The 21,503-nt window shown below is 49.9% G+C and overlaps 2 protein-coding genes and 1 non-coding gene across 3 annotated transcripts; 1 reads left to right on the forward strand and 2 right to left on the reverse strand.

The window, feature by feature from the left end:
- Positions 1-7,665: 7,665 nt before the first annotated feature.
- LOC112901967 (probable glycerol-3-phosphate acyltransferase 3) lies at positions 7,666-10,477 on the forward strand. The gene is made up of 2 exons (XM_025970845.1): positions 7,666-8,626; positions 9,296-10,477. Exons 1-2 carry the CDS (start codon positions 7,877-7,879, stop codon positions 10,244-10,246), a joined length of 1,701 nt encoding a protein of 566 aa, XP_025826630.1. The 5' UTR covers positions 7,666-7,876; the 3' UTR covers positions 10,247-10,477.
- A 1,517-nt stretch (positions 10,478-11,994) lies between these two features.
- On the reverse strand, positions 11,995-12,066 carry TRNAG-UCC. The gene has a single exon. It is a non-coding gene; the product is annotated as a tRNA-Gly (tRNA).
- A 3,108-nt stretch (positions 12,067-15,174) lies between these two features.
- Positions 15,175-18,514, reverse strand: LOC112872465 (pentatricopeptide repeat-containing protein At3g24000, mitochondrial). Its single transcript, XM_025935553.1, has one exon. It carries the CDS (start codon positions 18,139-18,141, stop codon positions 15,367-15,369), a length of 2,775 nt encoding a protein of 924 aa, XP_025791338.1. The 5' UTR covers positions 18,142-18,514; the 3' UTR covers positions 15,175-15,366.
- Between the last annotated feature and the right edge of the window lie 2,989 nt (positions 18,515-21,503).

Raw genomic sequence — 21,503 nt, forward strand, 5'->3', positions numbered from 1 at the left:
TCGCTCCTTACTGCTTGAGGCTGCAGAAACCCAACAGTGGCGTGTTGCATGATTGTTGCTTGACAAGAGGCTGTAAGAGACAGTTCTTTCAGGTTACAGTAATATGGAAAAAAGCTTTCTCCAACCTTGAAAAAAACCTGTCTCGGATTTGTCCTAACCCGTACAGGAAGGACAATAAAAGTTGCTACATCCTCATATATATCCGAGTTTGAATTCTTCAAGTCTCCAACCTGTTAAGTTGCAAATGCATCACGTCTTGCTTCTCGTTTTAGATATGAAGATCCCAAAGCAGGTAAGAATGCACGTTTTCTGCAGAGCGAGTATACAGTACAGACAGAATTCGCAGCTATTCTGTTGCAATCATTGGAGACTTGTGGTGTTGCAACTTGCAAGTAGTAATTAACATAAACACCCAATTCTTGACCAGCTTAACAAGCAACGTAAGAACCGAATTTTTCATCAACACCTCTAGGGGAAGAGAAAAGAGAGTGCATTTCTGCTCGGACGCAACGACGTGCGATGTGATCTGCAAGTGCAAAAAAAAAGAAGAAGAAGAAAGATCAGTTTAGCTCCTTCAAAATTATTCTTGAAGCCTAACATGAGTTTAGCCTAACAAGACCTTATTGCCTGCATCACCATCAGGTTATCTCGTTTTGGTCGACCTGAAAGTCTGCAAATGCCTAAAAGTGACGTGTTAGAACCAAGACTTCCATTTGGTCCTTGCCCAAAAAAAAAGGCTTATATTTGGTCTCTGCAACAGTAGAGACCGGGCAGAGTTAGAGATGTTTGCAAGCCGTGAGTTGACCAAAGAAACATGAGATTAAACTTAGGTCTTACATATGGACAAGAATCAGGTCCCATTCCGGGGGCGAAAACGGAGCACAGCTTTGGTGTGAAATCAACATTGTGCTTTCATGTGTTCTGTGACCTGCACGTTTTCTGCAGCAATGGTGTATTCCCCGTGTTGTTTAGGACAAGGTTAGAAGGACAAACGCAATGGCTGTTGCGCTCATACTGTTCTTGTTAGGAAAAAAATCACAACTGATTGCTGATATACGCAGAGTGATAGGCATGAACAATCGGCATGGTAGTTGTGAATTTCCTGCGATTGTTCACAGAAAATTGATCAGTTGCATGCTGTTAGGCTTGAAGTGAGAGATGCAGTAAGATTTGAGTCAAAGAAAACATGAACTAGTAACGTCTACTGCATGCCTCAAAGGTTCATATGAAAACCATGGAACTCAACGTGTGTGTGTGTGTAGCATTTAGTACCTCAAGGTGAAACACGCGCATTATCATATCGATGCGGACATGTGGTGAGAGACAATATAGGCCATCTAGCTTCGCTAATGAATGGACAGTTGCCACTGATTGAGAAGTTGGAGTGAAACAAAATATCAACCTGATTATTTGGTGGTTGCAATGGGTGACACAGCTCGCATATAGGGGGCAACTTTGATGGTTCAGTTCCAAGTGCAAAACAATCACACTTGGTGACAAGATATCAGTCTGATTGATTATCCATAACATGCTATGGGTAACACATTTGGTGCAGTCAATACCAATGAAAATTTGTAAACTATCTGGGGTGAATTTCTCTTTTCCTTCAAAAGTTCAATATGTAGGAAGGCAGCACGGCTTCCTTTTTCATCAGATATTTTGAGCTTAAAGCTGACAAGTAGATATGCGTCTCAATGAAACACGTTTTGAGCATGTTTTGAGCAGAGCATGCATGGTTCTGACAAAATCTGCAGCCTTCCTTGTAGCCAAAGCGGACATTTAGATGTAGTAAGTAGTAGCCAAAATAGCTAGTCCTTAACCAAGTTTGCAGTGGTACAATAACAGGCAGGGTCTGAATGGCAAGGACGAAATTAGTTTCTTCAGAATTTCAGGCAGAGCGGAAGAGATACACGGTCATTCTTGCAAGTTCATTCGCCCCTTCCGTCTTAAAATTCGCAGTGCACTTGCATATTCATTCAGCTAGTGATGACACATTGGCACATTTCTAACAGCTCAATGATCTCTCTCTGACACACACACACACACACACAGAGAGAGCAGAGCAGAGCAGTGAAGAGTACGGTGTCAAAAGTTAATTGGTACGGTCGAGATAGGTATTAGGGAGATAATTTACCCGATCGACCAAATTATCAAACCTTTTCAGAGGACCGGAGAGTCATTTCAGAGGAATGCTGCAAGCTTGTGCGAGGAAGGCAGATGCATCTGAACAGAGGACCAGTCCTTATCATTGGTCGTCGCCGCCATCATCGCCTGCTTACTACCTTGTGTAGCGCCTTTCCTTTGGGTCCCTATCGACTCCGAGTAAGAGGAAAACTGCAAGCAAGTTCCCTTCAATGGCAGCGCATACGAACAGCAGACGGAGGATCTTATCGCGTCAAAAGAAATAGGTGCTTGCAGTCCAAGAGGGGAGAGATGAATTAGATCTTTCTTAAAAGCTTAATCTATGACTCAAACTCAAACTCAAACTAGTTTGCACAAAATATAAACTAGATCATGGTATCTAGATGCGTAACTACGTTTCATCTAGTATGAAAGCCGAATTTTACGGTATATAGCCAATCTTAGCAGGATACTGTACTAGGAATGTAACGGTATATAAGTTGCAATGCGGAAGCGTAAGAGGATGAGAGGAAGCAAACTCTTGATACATGATTTATCCCGTGGTATCGGTAGGCATAAAGCCATCCCTAATCCATGTTATCGAAGCACTCACCCGGTTACCAAGTTTCTTCCAATACTCTTCTTGACTCGCCATGAAGGCTAGCCACCAAGAATCTCGCTAAGTCCCCCAGTCACCTTAATGCCGCTTTTCACTAAGAAGCTTCTCCACGAAGGATGGGGTCTCCACGTCCCCTGCACAAAGCTGTCGTCGCCGCTCTACACCAAGCCGGAGGGTCGATGATTTGCCAACGAGCCACAAAGACTCCAAGGGCCGGCACACTGAGTTACAAGCTTGAGGTTCACTCAAGAACTAGCATAAGATCACAGCACCTTCATCTCACACTCTTCTAGAGCTAGACTAGCACTTTCACTCACAAAACTTGTGCTAAACATGAGATGGTGACTGCGGATATACATCCTATTTATTTGCACGTGCGATCATGCCTTTTCTTTTCCTTCTTTTCCCTGAAAAATTCAATAGGTGCAAGGCAAGTGCAGCACATCTTCCTTTTCATTTCAGATATTTTGAGCTGAACGCTGACGAGTATCTCACTGAAACAAGGAAGGCACGTTTTGTGCCAAATTAAGAGCACCTTTTTACTGTAGTACTAAGCATTAACTGAAATTGCCAATCCTTGACCAACTTTGCAAGTTAATTGCGTCTGACAGGACAGCAGCGTCGTTTTTCAGAGGAAAACTGCAAGCTCGTGCCAGGACGGGCATGCAGTTGCATACGAACAGTAGGGGGCCCTGCTGGCCTTACCGTAGTCGCTGCCGCCGCCATCACCTGCTGCTTATCTTGTGTAACAATAGACCATAGTTCCACGCACGCCTTTCCTTTAGGTTTCCTACAGTCGACTGAGAGCCAGATGAAACCGGCAAGCAGAGTACCTTATTATCATCTGCATCACCATCGGGCTATCAGTTTTGGAAGCTGGAGCAAGGAGGAAGAAGTTACAACATACTGATGTGATCACACTGTTCTACACCCATGTTAGCAACTGATCACAAGAAATTGTTCGTGCATGCAGGGTGGTACAGTATGCATGAACAATGGGCTTGTTGGCTTGCATGCATGAGTTCCAAGTGGAAACCCGTATGTACCAGGGCAGCTGAGATAGGTAGAAACTACTCAGAAGTGTTCGGTAGCTAGGATCCTCAGAATACATTGCTTCAAGTGTAATTTATTTGTTCCTTCAATTGGTTTACTTATGTAACCACACAAAATCCATCCTCAGTAAAAATGCCATGCATGTTTGATTTCAGGGCTTAATGTCTCCGGTTAATTAGTTTTTTTCTCAAAATGATAAAACCCGAATACTTCAGGAAACAAATTAAATCGGAGATAGATTATTATACATATATCCCATTTAGCATATGGATGATATGTTTCTTTTGTTTCCCCATTATATATATTTCTTGAAAAATCTTTAATGTGGGCCAGGTGCAGCACAGCTTCATTCACCTGTCTTGGCATACCATACAGATCGAACACGGGATGAGATACACTTGCATTTCCTCACGGTTCTTGCTGATCCATTTCATCTTCAAATTCGCCGTACGTGCGCATACAAATCCATTATTCAGAAACAAAAGATGAGACACTTCAATTTTTAGCAGCTTCAAAGATCCCTCAGTCTGTCTCTTTCTCTGACATACACACACTTGGCATGCAGATCAACACAATGCAAGGTGTGACCACCAGTAGCAGTCAAAAGTGGCCTGGATCGTAACTAAAGCCAAAAGGTAGGCATTATTAGTTAGAGAGGGATATATAATCCGTCAACCAAGTCCAACCACACACTTGCTTGGCTCCGGTCCAGCAAGTCGTCTGACGGGAGCACATCGAGCTGCTTCTGCTTGTCGTCGCCGCCGCCATCATCGGCGGCAGAAATGGAAGCAGAGTGTTTCTGCTGGTCAGCAGCTCGGGCAGGAGCCTAATAGGCAGCAGTGACGTGTTGGTTGCGGGCACCGACGGCCACATGTTCGGAGGAGCTAGCTAGGCTGCCATCCGTGAATTTGGTCTCCGAGCCAACAATGGAGGAGAGGATGGGTTTGGAGGGAGGCCGTACGTTGAGAGTTGAATTGACCGGATTGGAGGTAGACGAAGACAAAGTTAGGTCGATCGCGCTCAAGGATGGCGACAAGCAAGCACGTCCCATTCGCCCGGGAGGAAATAGAACGCCCGGCTATCAAGCTGCTGATCGACGTGAACAACCTGCATACCTGCTGCTGCTGCTGCAGGACCTTTGTTGGTCAATCAAATTAAACCCTGTGGCTTGAACCAACGACGACGAACCTGCGTGCGTTTGGGTACGTCTGGAGATCGATCGAGCGCCAGCATGCCGGCTCGATCCATGCATGCATATCGATGACGATGAAGTAGCATATATAGCATGTGATGAAATTCGTTCGATGGATCACACACGGTACGTTCGTACTGAAAGTGAAGGCGTTTTCCCTATAGTTGGCCAAACAGGCCGGGCTAAATGGGCAGCTCGAAGCACGGTTAGAAAAATCATGGCTTAAGCACGGCATGGCACGATTGCAATAGTGCCCGGACCGGGCTGGCACGATCGTGCGGGCCATGCCTGGGCCACCACCCTAGCCTGTAGTGCCGGCGGGTACGGTCCGTTTTACAAGACATCCTGATTGGTCTGTTTAAATAGAAAAAATTCTAACCCTACTTTACTCTAACTACCCAGCCGCCGTCCCGACCGCTTCCTCTCCTCTCCTCCGCTCGCCGCCGCTTCCCTCCTGCTCGCGTCCATTAGGCCGCCACTCCAGCCTCCCGCGGCCACCTTTGCGCTCGCCGACCGGCGCTTCGACCTCCCGCGGCCTCCTCTCCGCTCACTGGCCGCAGCTCGGCCTCCCGCACGTGCTAGCCGTGCGCTGATCCGGCCTCCCGCGCGGCCTCCCCGCTCCCCCGGCCGCCGCTCCGGCCTTCCGCACGGCTTCGCCGCTCCGCCGGCCACTGATCCGGCCTCCCGCGCGGCCTCCCCGCTCCCCCGGCCGCCGCTCCGGCCTTCCGCACGGCTTCGCCGCTCCGCCGGCCGCTGATCCGGCCTCCCGCGCGGCCTCCCCGCTCCCCCGGCCGCCGCTCCAACCTTCCTCCGTGGCTTCGACTCCCGTCGCCGCTAGCCTCTCGGCTCCGCCCGCCGCTAGCAGGCCGACATGGGCCGTTGGGCTCAACGGCCCATCCCGGCATGATGATCCTGCCCTCGTGCCGTGCCTGGACCGATGGCGCGGCACGTCTCGTGGCCCAGCACAGCCCGTTAATGTGGCCATGCTGAAACGGGCCATGCCGTGCCGGGCCGGACGGCCCATTTAGCCGTCTATTGTTTTCTCGATGCAACCGGAAGCAGGCGTTGCATAATAATTGACCGGAGGAGGAGGAGAAAAAGTTGGGCCCAACGAATGAAATGAACACAGCCGCACGCCTCGATCAGTCGGTTGATCGGTCACCTTGCACCTGCTGGCGTGAACAGTACAACCTGCTAACAATAATAACTAGCTAGAGCTTCTCGATCGTCGTTGCATGCCGGCCGGGCGACTGGCTGCTGGCCTGGGGCTTGCATGCATGCGCTGGGTGTGGCGGCGGCGGCGGCGCCGCCGCCGCCGTCCGTCCAGAGAGGCGGGCGGGCGCGCGCGGCGGTGCGTGCTGGCCCTTGCCGGCCGGCAGACACGTACCCCACAACACAAGTCAAAAACGCGCGTGGCTACCTACCTGCATGCAGGAGGCAGATCGATCGTCATGCATGATTGGTATGGATCACGGCAAGTTGTGATGAAGCAAGTACTAACTAACATGAAAATCCGATCCGACCGCACACGTATTGATCTGAAGGCGGCGTTATTAGTTGGTTGGCTACAATATTCTTTTTTATTTTGCTGTTTTCAATTTTTATTATTTTTTCATTTTTTAAAAATTAATTTTTAGAATCAGGGACGGTATCTCACCCGCCTTTAAAAATATATTTTTACCTGCTAAAAAAATCCTTTGCAGTAGTGCGGCCGGCCGGTGCCTCAGCTACACCTGCTAGCTAGATGGTGCCATAGATCTTCACAACATGCATGCTAGCTCCTTCTCCGAACGTAACCGATGGGCCGGCACGCCATTACCTGCTCCGGGCCGTCCTCCGATCCTGATTATGTTGCGTCACCTCGCCGCGCAGATCGCGGAGAAACTGCCGGCCGGGCCCGTCGGCCACGTACGCAAGATGGATCGATCCATCCAAAACACGCCTGCACTCTGTTCTTGTCGGTTATTCGGACTTGACTTGCGGGTCAACCATCACAGATTCAGAGCTACATCGGTCGTCATCATATCTTGAGGTAACGTACGTACTGCATGAACCGGCCGGATGAAGGTCGCCGGCTTCATGGTTCCGTTCTCACGCCGGCCTGACAGACTCCATGGCACTTGTCAGGAATTGATCGTGCGTGGCACCAACCCAGCAATGGCTGCAACCCTTTTGACAATCCTGTGAGGACTCATTAATACTTGCGCCGTCCATGCGAAGCTCAAAGTGATCATCAACAACACGGAGAAGGATCACGGATTCCGTGCTGTCCATGCATGCTTCAGTTTCGTCATGCGTGCACGAACAGTTTCTTTCTTTCTTTCTTTCTTTTTTTTTCTTTGTAACCAACCAGCTAGTACAAGTAAACTATCTACCTAGTACCATGCATGCATGCTCGAAAACAGGTTTCCAACACAGAATAATGAGTCCTGCCGCCTCGTGCAGTGCGTGCTCTGCTACTGCCACCAAGTCACCAACAGTCCAACACCACCACGGCCGGCCGCCACGACCCATCGCTCTCCTCTTGCATTGTACCACCACACCACGACGTCTCTGTCTAAGGATGAGTAGCAACTAACGTCTGCCAAGCTGCAAGAAGCGGCTTCTTCTACTTCTTCCTCATCCCATCCATCTCGATCGGCCGGCTATATAAGGCACCAGGCAGGCGCGGGAGCCATGGACCATCCCATCTCCTCCTCCACGCACCAACCGGACACCTCGCCTCCACTTCTTCTCCTTCATCATCACCAGCTCCGATACGGCCGGCCGGCCGGCTACCACATTAACTCTCTCATCACCAACCCCGACCTCTCTCTCGAGTCTCGAGACCAACTTGCGTTGATCATATCGAGCACCGCCACTACTACATCTAGTCCCATCAGCCGGCCGCCATGGCCAAGAAGAAGCTCCTCCTCGCGCACAAGCTCCTCTCCGCCATGCTCTCCCTCCTCTTCCACAATGGCCGGAACAACAACAAGCAGCCTCCCATCTCCAGGGCCGCCGCCGCGCCACCGGACGACGGCCCCTCTCGCCAGCCGGTGGTGCGCCGCGGCGCCCTCCCGCCGGCGCCCGCCCTGCAGCACACTACCCTCGTCGTCGACGTCGACGCCGCGCTGCTGCGCTCCGGCGGGGACCTCTTCCCCTACTTCATGCTCGTCGCGCTGGAGGCCGGCGGCTTCCTCCGCGGCCTGGTGCTCCTCCTCCTCTACCCCCTCCTCCGCCTCGTGGGCCCCCGCGGCGCCGCCGCCGTGCGGACCATGGCGGCCGTGAGCTTCTGCGGCCTCCGCGCGGGGGCGCGCTTCCGCGCCGGCCGCGCTGTGCTGCCCAAGTGGCTCATGGAGGACGTGGCGGCCGAGGCGTTCGACGCGCTGCGCGCCGCCGCCGGCGAGGGGAGGGCGGTCGCTGTAGTGTGCGCCACGGCGATGCCCAGGGTCATGGTGGAGGGGTTCCTCCGGGAGTACCTCGGGGTGGACGCCGTCGTCGCGCCGGAGATGAAGGTGCTCTGGGGGTTCTACACCGGCCTAATGGAGGAAGCCGACCACAAGGTGGTGGTGGCGGCGGCGACGGACGAGGGGAAGGATGTCGTGGGGTTTGCCGGGTCGCCGGAGTTCCTCCAGCATCCTCTCGCACGTTGCTGCAAGGTAAGACAAACCAACATACTACTCCGTACTACATGGGACTACTACTACAATTGGGATCTTTTTTTTTCCACGCAATGATTTTGATTTGATTTTCTTGTGAATTTGACTAGGCAACTGGAACTGTTCAAACTGTTTTTAAAATTTCAATACCCTAAGTTTGATTTGCATGCACCATGCATGTTGCATTTTGTTGCTCATGCATAACTAACTCTTTTTGCTCATCAAAGTAGCATGCTTGGTTTATGAGTTGATACCATCAAAGTAGTATGGTTCCCTATAAAAAAAATGTATGGTTGGCAGCATCTAGATATATATTCTTCAGGTTGTGTGCTGGCTAGCAGGCAACAGTAGAAAGGCACGTATTTGTATGGTCGACACAGACAACACGTACAACTTGTCCTTGAGGCGCGCACACACACACGCATCTTTCGTACTGTTGCTGTCGTGCTCATCAGGCACCGCACCTCAATCATTCACCATGACTCACATCCTTTTCCAATCCAAAAAAAATTCTCCATATTTAATTTATTTCCCAAAAAGTAGCAGGACAACACGCACACCTGCTAGATTTGATTCCTAGTTCATTCACCCTAAAATTTCCTCTTTTCTTCTGGGCGGAATCTGATTTATTTCCTTTTGATTTTTCTGAACGTGCGTGCGTGCGTGCAGGAGATCTTCTTGGTGAGCTCCGACGAGAAGCGCCGGTGGCGGCCGCTGGCGCGGGACAAGTACCCGAAGCCGATGGTGTTCCACGACGGCCGCCTCGCGTTCCGCCCGACCGCCGCCGACACGCTCGCCATGTTCGCGTGGCTGCCCTTCGGCGCCGCCCTGGGCGCGGCCCGCCTCGCGGTCGCGCTCGCCGTGCCGTACCGGTACTCCACCCCGCTCCTCGCCGCCACCGGCATGTCGTGGCGCCTCAAGGGCGGCCGCCCGGCGCTCCCCTCCGGCGGCCGCGGGCAGCTCTTCGTCTGCAACCACCGCACGCTCATCGACCCCGTCTACGTGTCCGTGGCGCTGGACCGGCAGGTGCGCGCCGTCTCCTACAGCCTCAGCCGCCTGTCAGAGCTCATCTCGCCGATAGGGCGCACCGTGCGCCTGACGCGGGACCGGGACAGCGACGGCGCCGTCATGGCGCGGCTGCTGGACCGCGGCGACCTCGTCGTCGTCTGCCCCGAGGGCACCACCTGCCGGGAGCCCTACCTGCTGCGGTTCAGCCCGCTGTTCGCCGAGCTCAGCGACGACGTCGTCCCCGTCGGCATCGCCGTCGAGACGTCCATGTTCTACGCCACCACGGCGGGGGGGCTCAAGTGCTTCGACCCGCTCTACTACATGGTGAACCCGCGGATGTGCTACACCGTGCAGTACCTCGACAAGGTGGACACGTCGCCGGTGAGGAGCGGGGCGGCGCCAAGCACCGACATGGCCAACCTCGTGCAGAGGAAGATGGGGGACGCGCTCGGCTACGGCTGCACCATGCTCACCAGGAAGGACAAGTACCTCATGCTCGCCGGCAACGACGGTATCGTCAGATCAACCGACGACAAGTCCGCCGCCATCGCCGCCGGCGGAGCAGCTACGGCAGGGAAGAAGAAAGACAAGAGTACAGAAAAGAAAAACTAAATGTCAACCTTATTGTTGGTTCTACAAAAGCAACAAATTAAGTCAGGTGAAAAATGAGATGAATAGTTCTTGACTTTTTTGGTGTTTGAGACTTGGAAGTTTGTTTGGCCTGTTCATTTTCTGCTCTTTGCTTCTCTTTATTAATTAGGTTTATTTGTAGGGATTTCTTTGATTTTATTTATTATGTATCTGTAAAGAAAACTACAGTTTGAATTAAATCGTTCATGTGCATCCTTTGCAAGTTCATAGAAAACGGAGTACGTGTTAGCATCTTCTCACCCTAGCTAGAGTGCCAAGGGGGAAAAACAAAAGCTGTCAATCTTCCAAGAAAACCCCTGAAATAATTCATGAAGATCTATGATCTGTCTGGTGACATTGAAGTTTCCTTCCTAGTGATGACTCACTCACTACAACTTGGGCTACAAAAAGCACGAAATTGAATGTGCCATTAAGGGAGACAATGGACAGATGCATGTGCAAGTTGGATTAGTGGCAGCTTAATAATACTAATATGAAAGCTATGCTGAAAACAGCATGGGGTTTATTTCTCTTCTTTTGGAAGTACATGCCGTTGGTTACTTTTTTTTTAAAAAAAAGAACAGCCAAGTAAGGTGAAAATGATATAAATAGTTCTTGACTTTGGATTAGACTTGGAAGATTGATCTGTCCATTTCTGCTCTTCGCTTCTCTTTAACTTGTATTTATTTATTTGGTTAACTTTTAGGGATTTCTTTGTGATTATATTTATTTATGTGCTAGTAAAGAAAACTACAAGGCTGTATGAAACATACTGCAGAGCAGCATTACTACACTGTGAATTAATTAGTGCAGTTGGGATTTGTACAGCTCTTGTTGTGCATGATCCTGTGCAAGTTCATCGAAAACGTACGTGTTAGGTCAAAACTTAGCATCTTCTCACCTCTAACGAGTTCCGAGAGAGAGAGAGAGAGAGAGAACAACCTTAGCTTTGACGAAAAAACCCTGGATTTACATTATGAAGATCTTTAGTTTGTCAGGTGATATAGAAGTATTTCTTTTCCGATCCAGTGATGACTCACTCACTACTTGGGCCTTGTTTAGATGCACCCAAAATTGCAAATGTTATAAACCGGAGTAATGTAGCGCTTTCGTTTGTATTTAACAAATTTTATCTAATCATGGACTAACTAGGCTTAAAAGATTCGTCTCGTGATGTACAATTAAGCTGTGCAATTAGTTATTTTTTTACATACATTTACTGCTTCATGTATATGTCCCAAAATTGATGTGATGGAGAGAGTGTAAAAAGTTGGAATTTGGAGGGGATCTAAATAGGCCCTTGGTCAACAAAAAGCAGGAAACTGAATGTGCCATTAAATGAGACAACGGATGCATGTGCGAGTTGGATTAGCTTCTCGATAATAATACCAATAAGAAAGCAATGCTGAAACATAGCACGGGAATTACATCTCTCTTGTTCCAGGCATCGTTAATTAATTAGCGACGACGATATATGTAATTTATCCGTAACAATGACTCATCAACGACGATGATTTACTCGCAACAGCGACCGTCGTACATTGTTTCGGGAGGTTCAGAGCTGCATGTCTCTGAAGAAATATCCCCAGGATTGATAAAAGCAGGAATTGAAGCATATTTGTATTGTTTCTTGATAGCCAGCTGCTGTCTGTTTCCTCAGGCCATACCAAAGATCATAGCACTTGGGAACAGTTCAAACCCAAAAACGAAAAAAAAATAAAGGAATGGTTTGCGTTTGCCGGGAGTCGAACCCGGGTCTATTGCTTGGAAGGCAATTATCCTAACCGTTGGACTACAAACGCGACGTGTCACTGTACGGTCAAATTGCGAATCAGTTCACTGTCTGGAATCACGAGGAGCCATTGCAGTTGTTGGTAAGCAGTAAACGAGGCTACGGACGCACTGTCACATTCCTAGCAAGAAAGAGAGAGAGGCAGGCAGTCAGGCAGCATGGGTCGCGAGAGCACGTTGTGCTGCTGCGCTGCCGAGCCAGTGCCAGTGCCACCGCCACCGCCACAGTAAACGCCTGCTGCGATCGCAGCAGGGATCGAGGAAAAGCATGCAAAAGCAACCAATCAACTATCGCCGCCCGGCCGGGCGCCTGGCCACCGCGCAGTAATCACTGCCGCGCTCGGTGAGGCATCAAATCAAATCAACGAGCTAGGGCGCCATCGGCCTGTAGGTTGCTTGCTTGCTTCACGTTCATCCACTTCGACGCATCGCCCAGCAGGCAGCTCGCTGGCATCATCGTTCGTTCATTCATTCATCAGGTGGTCACTCACTACCAGGGATGGAAGCTGAAAGAAAATATAAAAATTAGAAAGAAATTGAAAGATAGATATCTAAAATATTCCAATTCATTTTCATACCTATCCAATCCACTTCCATCCTTAGTCACTCTCTCACTCCGCCGTGCCCCCGCCAGCGTTGATCAGTTCCAGTTTCACCCCGCGGCGGCAGCTCGCGGCAACTGGCTAGCTACAACCATCGATGGGGCCCGGCACCCACCTCGGTTCCATGGACCCCTGGTACTAAGTAGGGGACGACGGATCGGAATGAATGAATGCCACGCGATGTTGCTAGCTAGCCCGATGGAGCCGAGTCCGAGAGTCCCCTTCAATTCCATCTTGCGGTACTAGCTACGAGACCCACAGCTACCTCGTGGTCACGTCAGGATAAGGGGCAGGGCAGAGGTGAACGTACATGGCGGCAGCACAGGCAGGCAGTACGTGTGCAGTGGCAGTACTGATCGAACAAATCAGGCAGGCAGGCCGGCCAGCCTCAAACTGAGCTGTTGTGACCACTCACTGTCCTCTGCACTGTGTCCGAATCAATCCTGCTGATGGATGGAAGCGTATACTATGTCGAAGACGATGACGCCGCGTGCCACTGTATGTACGTACTCTCAAACTGCAAGCGCACCACGGCCTGTAGAAGATGCATCACGCGTCGCTGCTCGGGCACGATGGATCCTGACACGGCGGCCGGTGGCCTTAACTTGTCTGCGCCGAAATGTGGTTGAACCCGATCCATGCATGCATCTGGGGCAGCGCGTAGCAACCGGTTGTCCCGGACACTGTGCCCGTGCGTCCAGGGTCTGCAAGTTGCGGCGAATTGGAGACGAGGACAGTACACCAAGACCAAGCTCCAGAGTTCTCCAGCTCTCTCAACATCGATCGTCCTTGCCGTTGCCGGGAACGAATGAATTCAAGTGTTTGGTGCCAGGGCCCAAATGCCCCTACCGATCTCATGCAGGTCTCGCACAAGGAGATAGCCTCAAGGCTTAGGTTGTACTAGAGGTTAATTCATCACCGGTAGCTAGCGTCTGCTTCCCGCTACCACCATTGACGGTTCATCAGGCGAAGCTAAATGCTCAGGAGGTCCCAGGGCATGGTGACCTTGGAACTTGGAAGTACAGATCGACAAGGCATTCAGGCCCAAACCGGACTGTAAATTTGCACAAAAAAGGCGAGTAAACTAAAACCAGACTGCTGCAAATTTGCTCGGGATTTCGTACCCGTTGTCTGAACATTAGTGTGCAACTACTACACTGCGGACGCAAGTGCGCGCACGCCTTAACCATCCAGCATCACTGGCTGCAGATCGCCGCGACCGGATGCGAGATGATTTCAGTGGACCACGCACATACAAGACGGTTTTCAATTCAGGGACCAAGAACGTATCTGCCAACGGTTGCTCCTTCTTTAAATATATATCCAGTAGAGGCGTGGCCCCTCCTGTTTCATCAAAAAATAATAAAAGAAGAGATTGCTCCTTCCATTGTAAAACAATAAATCTCGCTTTACAAGTCGTTTTGGTTTGCAAATACATGTCATTTTTTGATTTAATCATTGTTTGTACCAATTGTTTGTTTTTAAATATATATCCAGCATTATTGAAATAAACGAGTAATTCAGAACACTCCTGAAAAGAAAAAGAAAGGAATTCAGACAGAAGTTGTATTCAGATCACCGTACATCGGCAGTTCATTGAATGGTTCCGTCATAGACAAGCATCTGGCCTGCATCGATCGTCACTGACAGGTTAAATGCAGCAGGTCTCAAATCACCTCAATTCAATTGCCACGAAATTCGGGTGAGATCGATAGATCTGGACGGAGGGCTAGCTTCTTGGTTAATGCTCAGGACCGGCATTGTGATCATTTCAGCTGACGATCTAGCTGCTACCACATGATGCAACGACCTACAGCATGCAAGGTACAACAAATAGGACATTGCCATGATTATTGGTGATATTTTATTTTGGACACATAATGTACTTGTACCTGAAAATTTTCTCCTTTTTTTTTCTTTTTTGAGAGGAACCTGAAAATTTTCTCTTTTTGATTATTTTCTCTTCTTCAGTTAAAGGAGTAGTTTGGGACCACTTCTTTGTTTATTTTGCTGCTCTTCCTCACCCGTCCGCAAGTTTCTTCTACAAGGTCTTACCCTTGATTTTGTGAATATGTTCGTGTTCATGAGGCCTATTTGGTTGCCTAGATTCTTCCGAAAGAAAAACCGAAGTTTGAATTGAAATTTCTGGGGATGTAGGTCATAGCCTTACCTGCTGTTGTGCAATTTTTTAGGAATTTTGGAAACTTCTAGGTATGTTTCCTGTCGAGTTTGCACCATTTTCAGTTTTTGTTTAATCACATTTTCAGTCTTTTAACCATTTGTAGCCCATATGCACCCATAAGACGTGACCCACCCAAAGAATGGGCTTGCATGATATTTTTCTGCAGGAATGCATCATGGCCCATTAAGCATAATGCATATAGAAGCCCATAAAGCCCATCGTGGTTTGGATCAAAGACAAGAGTGACGATTGGCCCATTACAGTTTGGCTGATTCTGATTCAAAATCCACCACTCACTGCAGGTTGAAGAAGTTATGTGTCAAGAGAACAAGTAGTTGGTACATCCACATGGCTAAAGAAGAAAAAGAGACACATGTGTCCTGGGTAATTCGCATCTTTACATACACAAGGGGCGGGTGTGAGTTTGACAGTCAGCTCCATCGGTTTTCAGATATGTGTGTCAGAGGAGGAGAGCGAATCCTGTGTTGACATGTACAGCCGAAAATCTGAATTGGTGTATGACTATCTCACCAAAAATCTGAACAAGAGCAGGATCCACCTTTGAATTGGTGGAACCTGTAAGGATCTCTCAGAACCATTTCCCTGTGATAAACCATGCTAACCAGCTTAAATACCAGATGGCAGTCTGCACAGACCCTGAGATTCTTGAATATCCTTATTGTAGATCCCTCTGGCACAACAATAAGCCCGTATGCCAATGCGAGCTTCTCGCTGTGGTTCCACAGGTTCTGCTCCTTTTGCTCTTCATCCGTATCATGTAGCGCAGATGAGGTATCAGCCACATAGCCTAATTCCCTGAGCTTTAGCAAGATTTCGTCCAACTTTGCATAGATCTTTTCTGCATGCATATGACTCCGGTCACCTATACCAAAGGTGCTCACCTCATTCTTCAACTTGAGCCAGCTGCAGGCAGGTCTTTTGTTTAACTTGATGGTCTTCATGTGACTTCTTAATTTGTCAACATCTACCCATCTTGCGTTTGTAGCATATAAGTTTGACAAAAGAACATATGCAGAGTCATCAAATGGATCCAATTCCAGGAGATTCTTGGCAGCTTTCCTCCCAATATCCAGATTTTTGTAAGTTCTACTAGAGGACAGCAAACTCCTCCATATTAGATCATTTGGCAAGACTGGCATTTCTTCAATAAATTTCTCTGCCTCTGCAAATCGCCCTAAACGTCCAAGGAGATCCACAATGCAAACACAATGTTTTATTCCAGGGGACACACCATATGTAGAAGCCATAGAGTTGTAGTAACTGATGCCCTTGTCTACTAGACCAGCATGACTACAAGCCGAGAGGAGGGCAACAAATGTCACATAGTCTGGCTTTCGCCCTATCGAGACCATGTGCTTGAATTTATCCTCAGCTTCCTTGAAATAGCCATATCTTGCATAACCTGATATCAATGTATTCCAACATTGTGTCGGCCGACTGGCAGGATCAGGCAGCAGTTTCAACATATCATCCATCTTTCCACATTTCCCATACATATCCATTGCGGCATTAACAACATGACTATCTTTATCCAGCCCACATTTCACACTAAGACTGTGTAGCTGCATGCCTTCCTCTAATGATGCCAAGCTTGCACTGGATGACAAACATTCAGCTAGACAAAAACGATCGAGTTTGTTTCCAGCATGCCGCAAATCCGTGAAGAGCTTTAGAGCTTCCTCTCCACGGCCATGTCGTACATTGGCAGCGATGATAGCATTCCAGGAAATAACACTCTTATTCTTGATTCTGCAGAATATATCAGAACTAGATTCCAAATTACCACAGGTTGCATACATTGTGATCAACGAGTTTGTAACATACTCGTCTGATAATAATCCAGTCTGTGTTATGTATGCATGCAGTGGCATTCCATAACTACGCAAATCATGTGAAGATTTGCAAGATCCCTGGAGATTTATTATTGAGATATAATTTGGCTTTATCCCAGTACCCCTCATCCAAAAAAATACACGCATTGCATTTGTAGCATCCTCAAGTGTTGAGTAGCCCCCAATAAGCACATTGCAGCTAACAACATCACAACACGTCATTGTCTGAAATACTCTCTCTGCATCTTTCATCGAATTGCATTTACTGTACATTGTGAGGAGAGAATTTCCAATCAGTAGATTGTTCTGAAGACTCTGCTGCAATACCATGGCATGAACTGTTCTGCCATCCATCAAGGCTTCTGGACTTGAACATGCTCCTAAAGCGCTGCAAAATGTCATGTGGTTTGGTGGACCTTCGTCAGTTCGAAGTAACTGACCCAATGTCTGAAGTGCTTCAGCACAGCTATCATTCTGCACGTAAGATGAAATCATAGTGTTCCACGATATTACATCCCGTCTGCTCATGCTCCAAAACAGAGACTCAGCCTCATCCACTCTCCCAGCAGCAGAGTACATATTAACAAGGGCATTACCAACCAGAACAGAAGAATGCAGACCACTCCTGTGACACAGGGAATGAATCCCACTTCCAAGGGCAAGATGATACGACGTGGCACAGACAGATACCAAGCTGCACAGAGTGGTCACATCAGGCCTCACTCCACCATGACGACGCATATCTGAAAGTAGCATAAAGCATTTGCTGCAGGCCCCTTCATGTGAGTACATGGATATCATCGCATTCCAAGATATCCGGTCCCGCTCCTCCATTCGACCGAAGAGCCTCTCGGCATCCTGTACCCTTCCCAGGTTCCCAAACATGGTGATAAGCGAGTTCACCACTGAAACATGCGTCTGCAGGCCAGAAAGCACGACATGGGCGGCGACCTGAAGCCCAGCCACCTCATCCTCGAGTGACCCACACAAGCTGACCACCGTGGCGAAGGCATTCGCATTGCACGGAACACCTTCCCTCCTCATCCGATGATAAGCTGCCAATGCCTCCTCCAAGTACCCATTCGATGACAATGCGACCATAAGCGCTGTCCAGGAGACGACGTTCCGCTCAGGCATCTCCCAGAACAGTCGCTGGGCATCTGACATGAGCCCACGGGAGCCGTAGAGGTGCAGGAGCGCGGTCCCGATGTATACGTTCCCCATGAGCCCGGCCCTGTGTGTGAGCGCGTGGATGGCAGCGCCGCACGCCGCGCCCTCCTCCCAGCCCTGGCGCTCGCAGGCCGTGACGAGGCTGGCGAGCGCGAAGCCACTGAGGGGCACGTCACGCTCCCGCATGTCCTGCAGTAGGGAGAAGGCTGTCGAGTCGAGGCCGCAGCGCACGCATCCGGAGACGGTGGTGTACCAGGAGGAGTCGGTCCTCTGAGGCATCTCGTCGAACAGGTGGAGGGCGGCGACGGGGGAGGAGCCCTGGCGGAAGTAGAAGGCGAGGAGGGTGTTGCGGTGGAAGGCGCTGAGCGGGAGCGCGCGGCGGAGGGCGAAGCCGTGGACGGCGCGCGCGAGGAGCGGGTGGTCGGCGAGGACGGAGAAGCCGGCGCGCGGGAACGCGGCGACGGCCGGGTGCGGGTGGGAGGCGAGCGGGTGGAAAGGCGAGGCGGAGGCGGAGGCCTGTGGGGGAGGAAGGGAAGGCGGGGCATGCGGTGGGTCGAAGGGAAGGCATGGCGCGGCGGCCGTGGAGAAGAGGCGGCGCGCGGCGCGGCGCGGCCGCGTGGTGGCGTAGCGGGGGCAGTAGCGCCTGGCCAGTTTCGTGTGTTTTTTTTTTCTGACCGAGAAGGAAGAAGAAATTGGAGCCAGTTTTTAGTGATTTGGATGGATGAATCATGGGAAGAATTTGGTCCGTCAAGGCCCATCAGAATTCGGGTCGCTTGTTTAAAAGACTATCGTGGTGATCCATCTTAGACCAATCTGAATGGGCCGTGTATTCGTTCTGTAAACAGATTCTCAACACTGCAGCACAAACCCAAAACCAAGCAAGCACCGTCAATTACCCCTAAAAAAAAAGCAAGCATCGAAATCAATAAAACACACTGTGAATGCTCTAACCGAAGTTAAAAATCCAATTTCTATTGACGGCCCCCTCTAGCAACAAGAAGCAGTAGAAAACATCTCATCGGACACACATTTCACCACCTGTAGATCTGACAAATGACTAGGCCTAATCATAGGTCAGGACGGATCAGGTTTGAGCCGGGACATAAGAAACACGAGATTCTTTTATACCGGTCCGTGCTGACCCGATTCAAGCATCGGGCTAAAAATCCTAGCCCGAGCCTGCCCGATGCATGGCCGACAACCCGCAGGCCAACCCTGTGCCCGACATTGGCTGGCCGTCGGCCGGTCGCCACGCCGTCTGCTCCTACATGCGGCCTCGCCGCATGCCGCCCGCGCCCACAGGCTGCGGTGCCCAGCCGCCGCGCCCAGCTGCCCGCGCCCCGCGCACACGAGAGACAAGAGGAGAGGAGGACGACCGGAAAGGAAGGGGCGTGAGAGACGGGTGAGGCTATGCATCACTTCAGGTGATGAATGAATCACCCATCGCCTGAAGACAGTCCGCAATAACGGTCCATGAATGCATCTTCTTCCTCCCCACCGCGCCTCCACCCCTACACTCCTCCTCTCCACGCCTCCAGCCCTCCAACTCCATCTCCGGCGGCTCCTGCCGCCGGATTGGCCTCCGCCACCCACCGTTGCCCTAGCCCTGCTGCTAGGATATTCGCCTGGCTCCTCCGCCGCCTCCACCGCCCACCGGATGTCCTCCATCAACCGCGGCCGGCGCCGCCTCGCCGCCCTGCCCACGACCCATTACCACCGCCGACTCAATGCCACACCCTAAAATATTTAATTTTAGGATGTGAATATCTTTTCGAATATGTTCATCCATCGTTAGGATTTCCCGAGAATTTTATCAGATTTTTCTAGCAATTATTCTTATTTTTCCTAGAGCTAAATCTATTATTGGAAGTTTCTAAAATCTTGTGATTTGGATGAAAATGGAGGTTAGGTTTGCTGGATAATTCAATAACCTCATGAATTAATTATCCTTGGTTTTATTTTTTTCTTATTTCCGGAGAATTTGGATGTTTTGATGTTTCTAGACGCCCGGTCCTCTGTGTGTGGGCGCGTGGATGGCGGCGCCGCTTGCCGTGCCCTCCTCCCAGCCCTGGCGCTCGCAGGCAGTGACGATGCTGGCGAGCGCCACGCTCCCGTAAGTTCCGCAGCAGGGCGAAGGCCGTGGAGTCCATGCCGCAGACGGCGGTGTACCAGGAGGAAGACGTCCGGTGCGGCACCTCGTCGAACAGGTACGGTGGAGGAGCGCCGTTGCCAGCCTGCTGTGTTTTTTGAAGTGTGAAGATGGAAACCAGCAGCTATGCCACAACAACTAGCAAGTAACTAGCAGCTGCAAGCCGACCTGCTGGGAAAAATAAGGCCACATATAGATAGAATGGAATCGGGGGAACCATTACAACCAAGCGCCGCTAGAGCAGGACGAGCTTCCTTATTACAAGTACGAGATACATGATTAATCGACCATGAAATAAAATTCTGCCTCAGCAGATATATCCTCCCACTGTAGCCAATCTGTAGCTTCAGGATCAAAGAATCCGTCTCCAGGATTATACGTCCCATCCCTCGCTCACTAGCCGCCTGGGCACCAGCAAGGCAAGCCAACACCTCCGTGTGCAACGCATCAAGTTCACTGCCTGCACATTCTCAATTTTATCCATTGCCGCCCGATGCTCCTCGTGACCCAGACCTGACCGTACAGGTTACACTTGAAGAACAAATGGGCTCCATCTTCCCAGAGTCTATTGCACATGACACACTTCGTGTCCACTAGAACAAATCGGTACTCGTAGTATAAAACGGGAGGGGGTGAATTAGACGATTCTAAAACCTTAACTTATGGCTCAAACTAGTTAGCACAAAATATAAGCTAAAATATATTATCTATAGCTCAAACTAGTTAGTACAAAATATAAACTAAAATATATTATCTAGATGTGCAACTAGGGTTCAACTAGTATGAAAAACCTCATCTCAAAGAGTTTTGCAGCCAATAGCCAATCCTAATAAGATACTACGCTAAGAATGTAAAGTCATATAAGATTGCAATAAGAAATGCAGAAGTTTAAAAGAATAGGATGAGGGGAATTAAACTCTCGACACGAAGATTTATCTCGTGGTATTGGTAGGCACAAGGCCACCCCTAATCCACGTTATTAAAGCACTCGCTAAGAGTATTGCTTTCCGGTCACCGAGTCTCTTCCAGGACTGTTCTTGCCTCTCCACCAAGGCTTAGCCACTAAGGCTCTCACCAAGTCCCCGGTTACCTCCATGCCGTCTCCACTAAGGAGCTTCTCCACGAAGGAAGGGGGCCTCCACGGCCCCCGCACAAAGCCGTCGTCGCCGCTCCACACCAAGCCGGAGGGTCGATGACTTGCCGGCGAGTCACCAAGACCGAAGGGGTCGGCACACCAAGATACAACTTGCGGTTCACTCAAGAACCAGCACACAAGGCAACAACGCCTTGCTCTCTCACTCGCTCTAGAGCTAATTCTAGCACTAACACTCTCTCAAAGCTTGTGCTAAATCTAAGGATGTGATCAATGAGCTCTTGGGTGGTTTGGAGAACTTCTTCAGAGTGTGGGTAGATTCTCACGAACTCCAACAACCTTGAATGACCCAGGGTAAGATCTTATATAGGCTAGAGATCCACTCCTAACCATTACATG

Source organism: Panicum hallii, chromosome 8 (assembly GCF_002211085.1).
Source record: "Panicum hallii strain FIL2 chromosome 8, PHallii_v3.1, whole genome shotgun sequence".
Classification (NCBI taxonomy): domain Eukaryota; kingdom Viridiplantae; phylum Streptophyta; class Magnoliopsida; order Poales; family Poaceae; genus Panicum; species Panicum hallii.

Excerpts from the sequence above, each read along its gene's own strand:
- LOC112901967 (XM_025970845.1), top strand. The coding sequence starts at position 7,877 with ATGGCCAAGAAGAAGCTCCTCCTCGCGCACAAGCTCCTCTCCGCCATG. Across the intron at positions 8,627-9,295 it reads CTCTCGCACGTTGCTGCAAG|GAGATCTTCTTGGTGAGCTC; the intron begins GTAAGACAAACC and ends GCGTGCGTGCAG.
- LOC112872465 (XM_025935553.1), bottom strand. The coding sequence starts at position 18,141 with ATGCCTCAGAGGACCGACTCCTCCTGGTACACCACCGTCTCCGGATGC.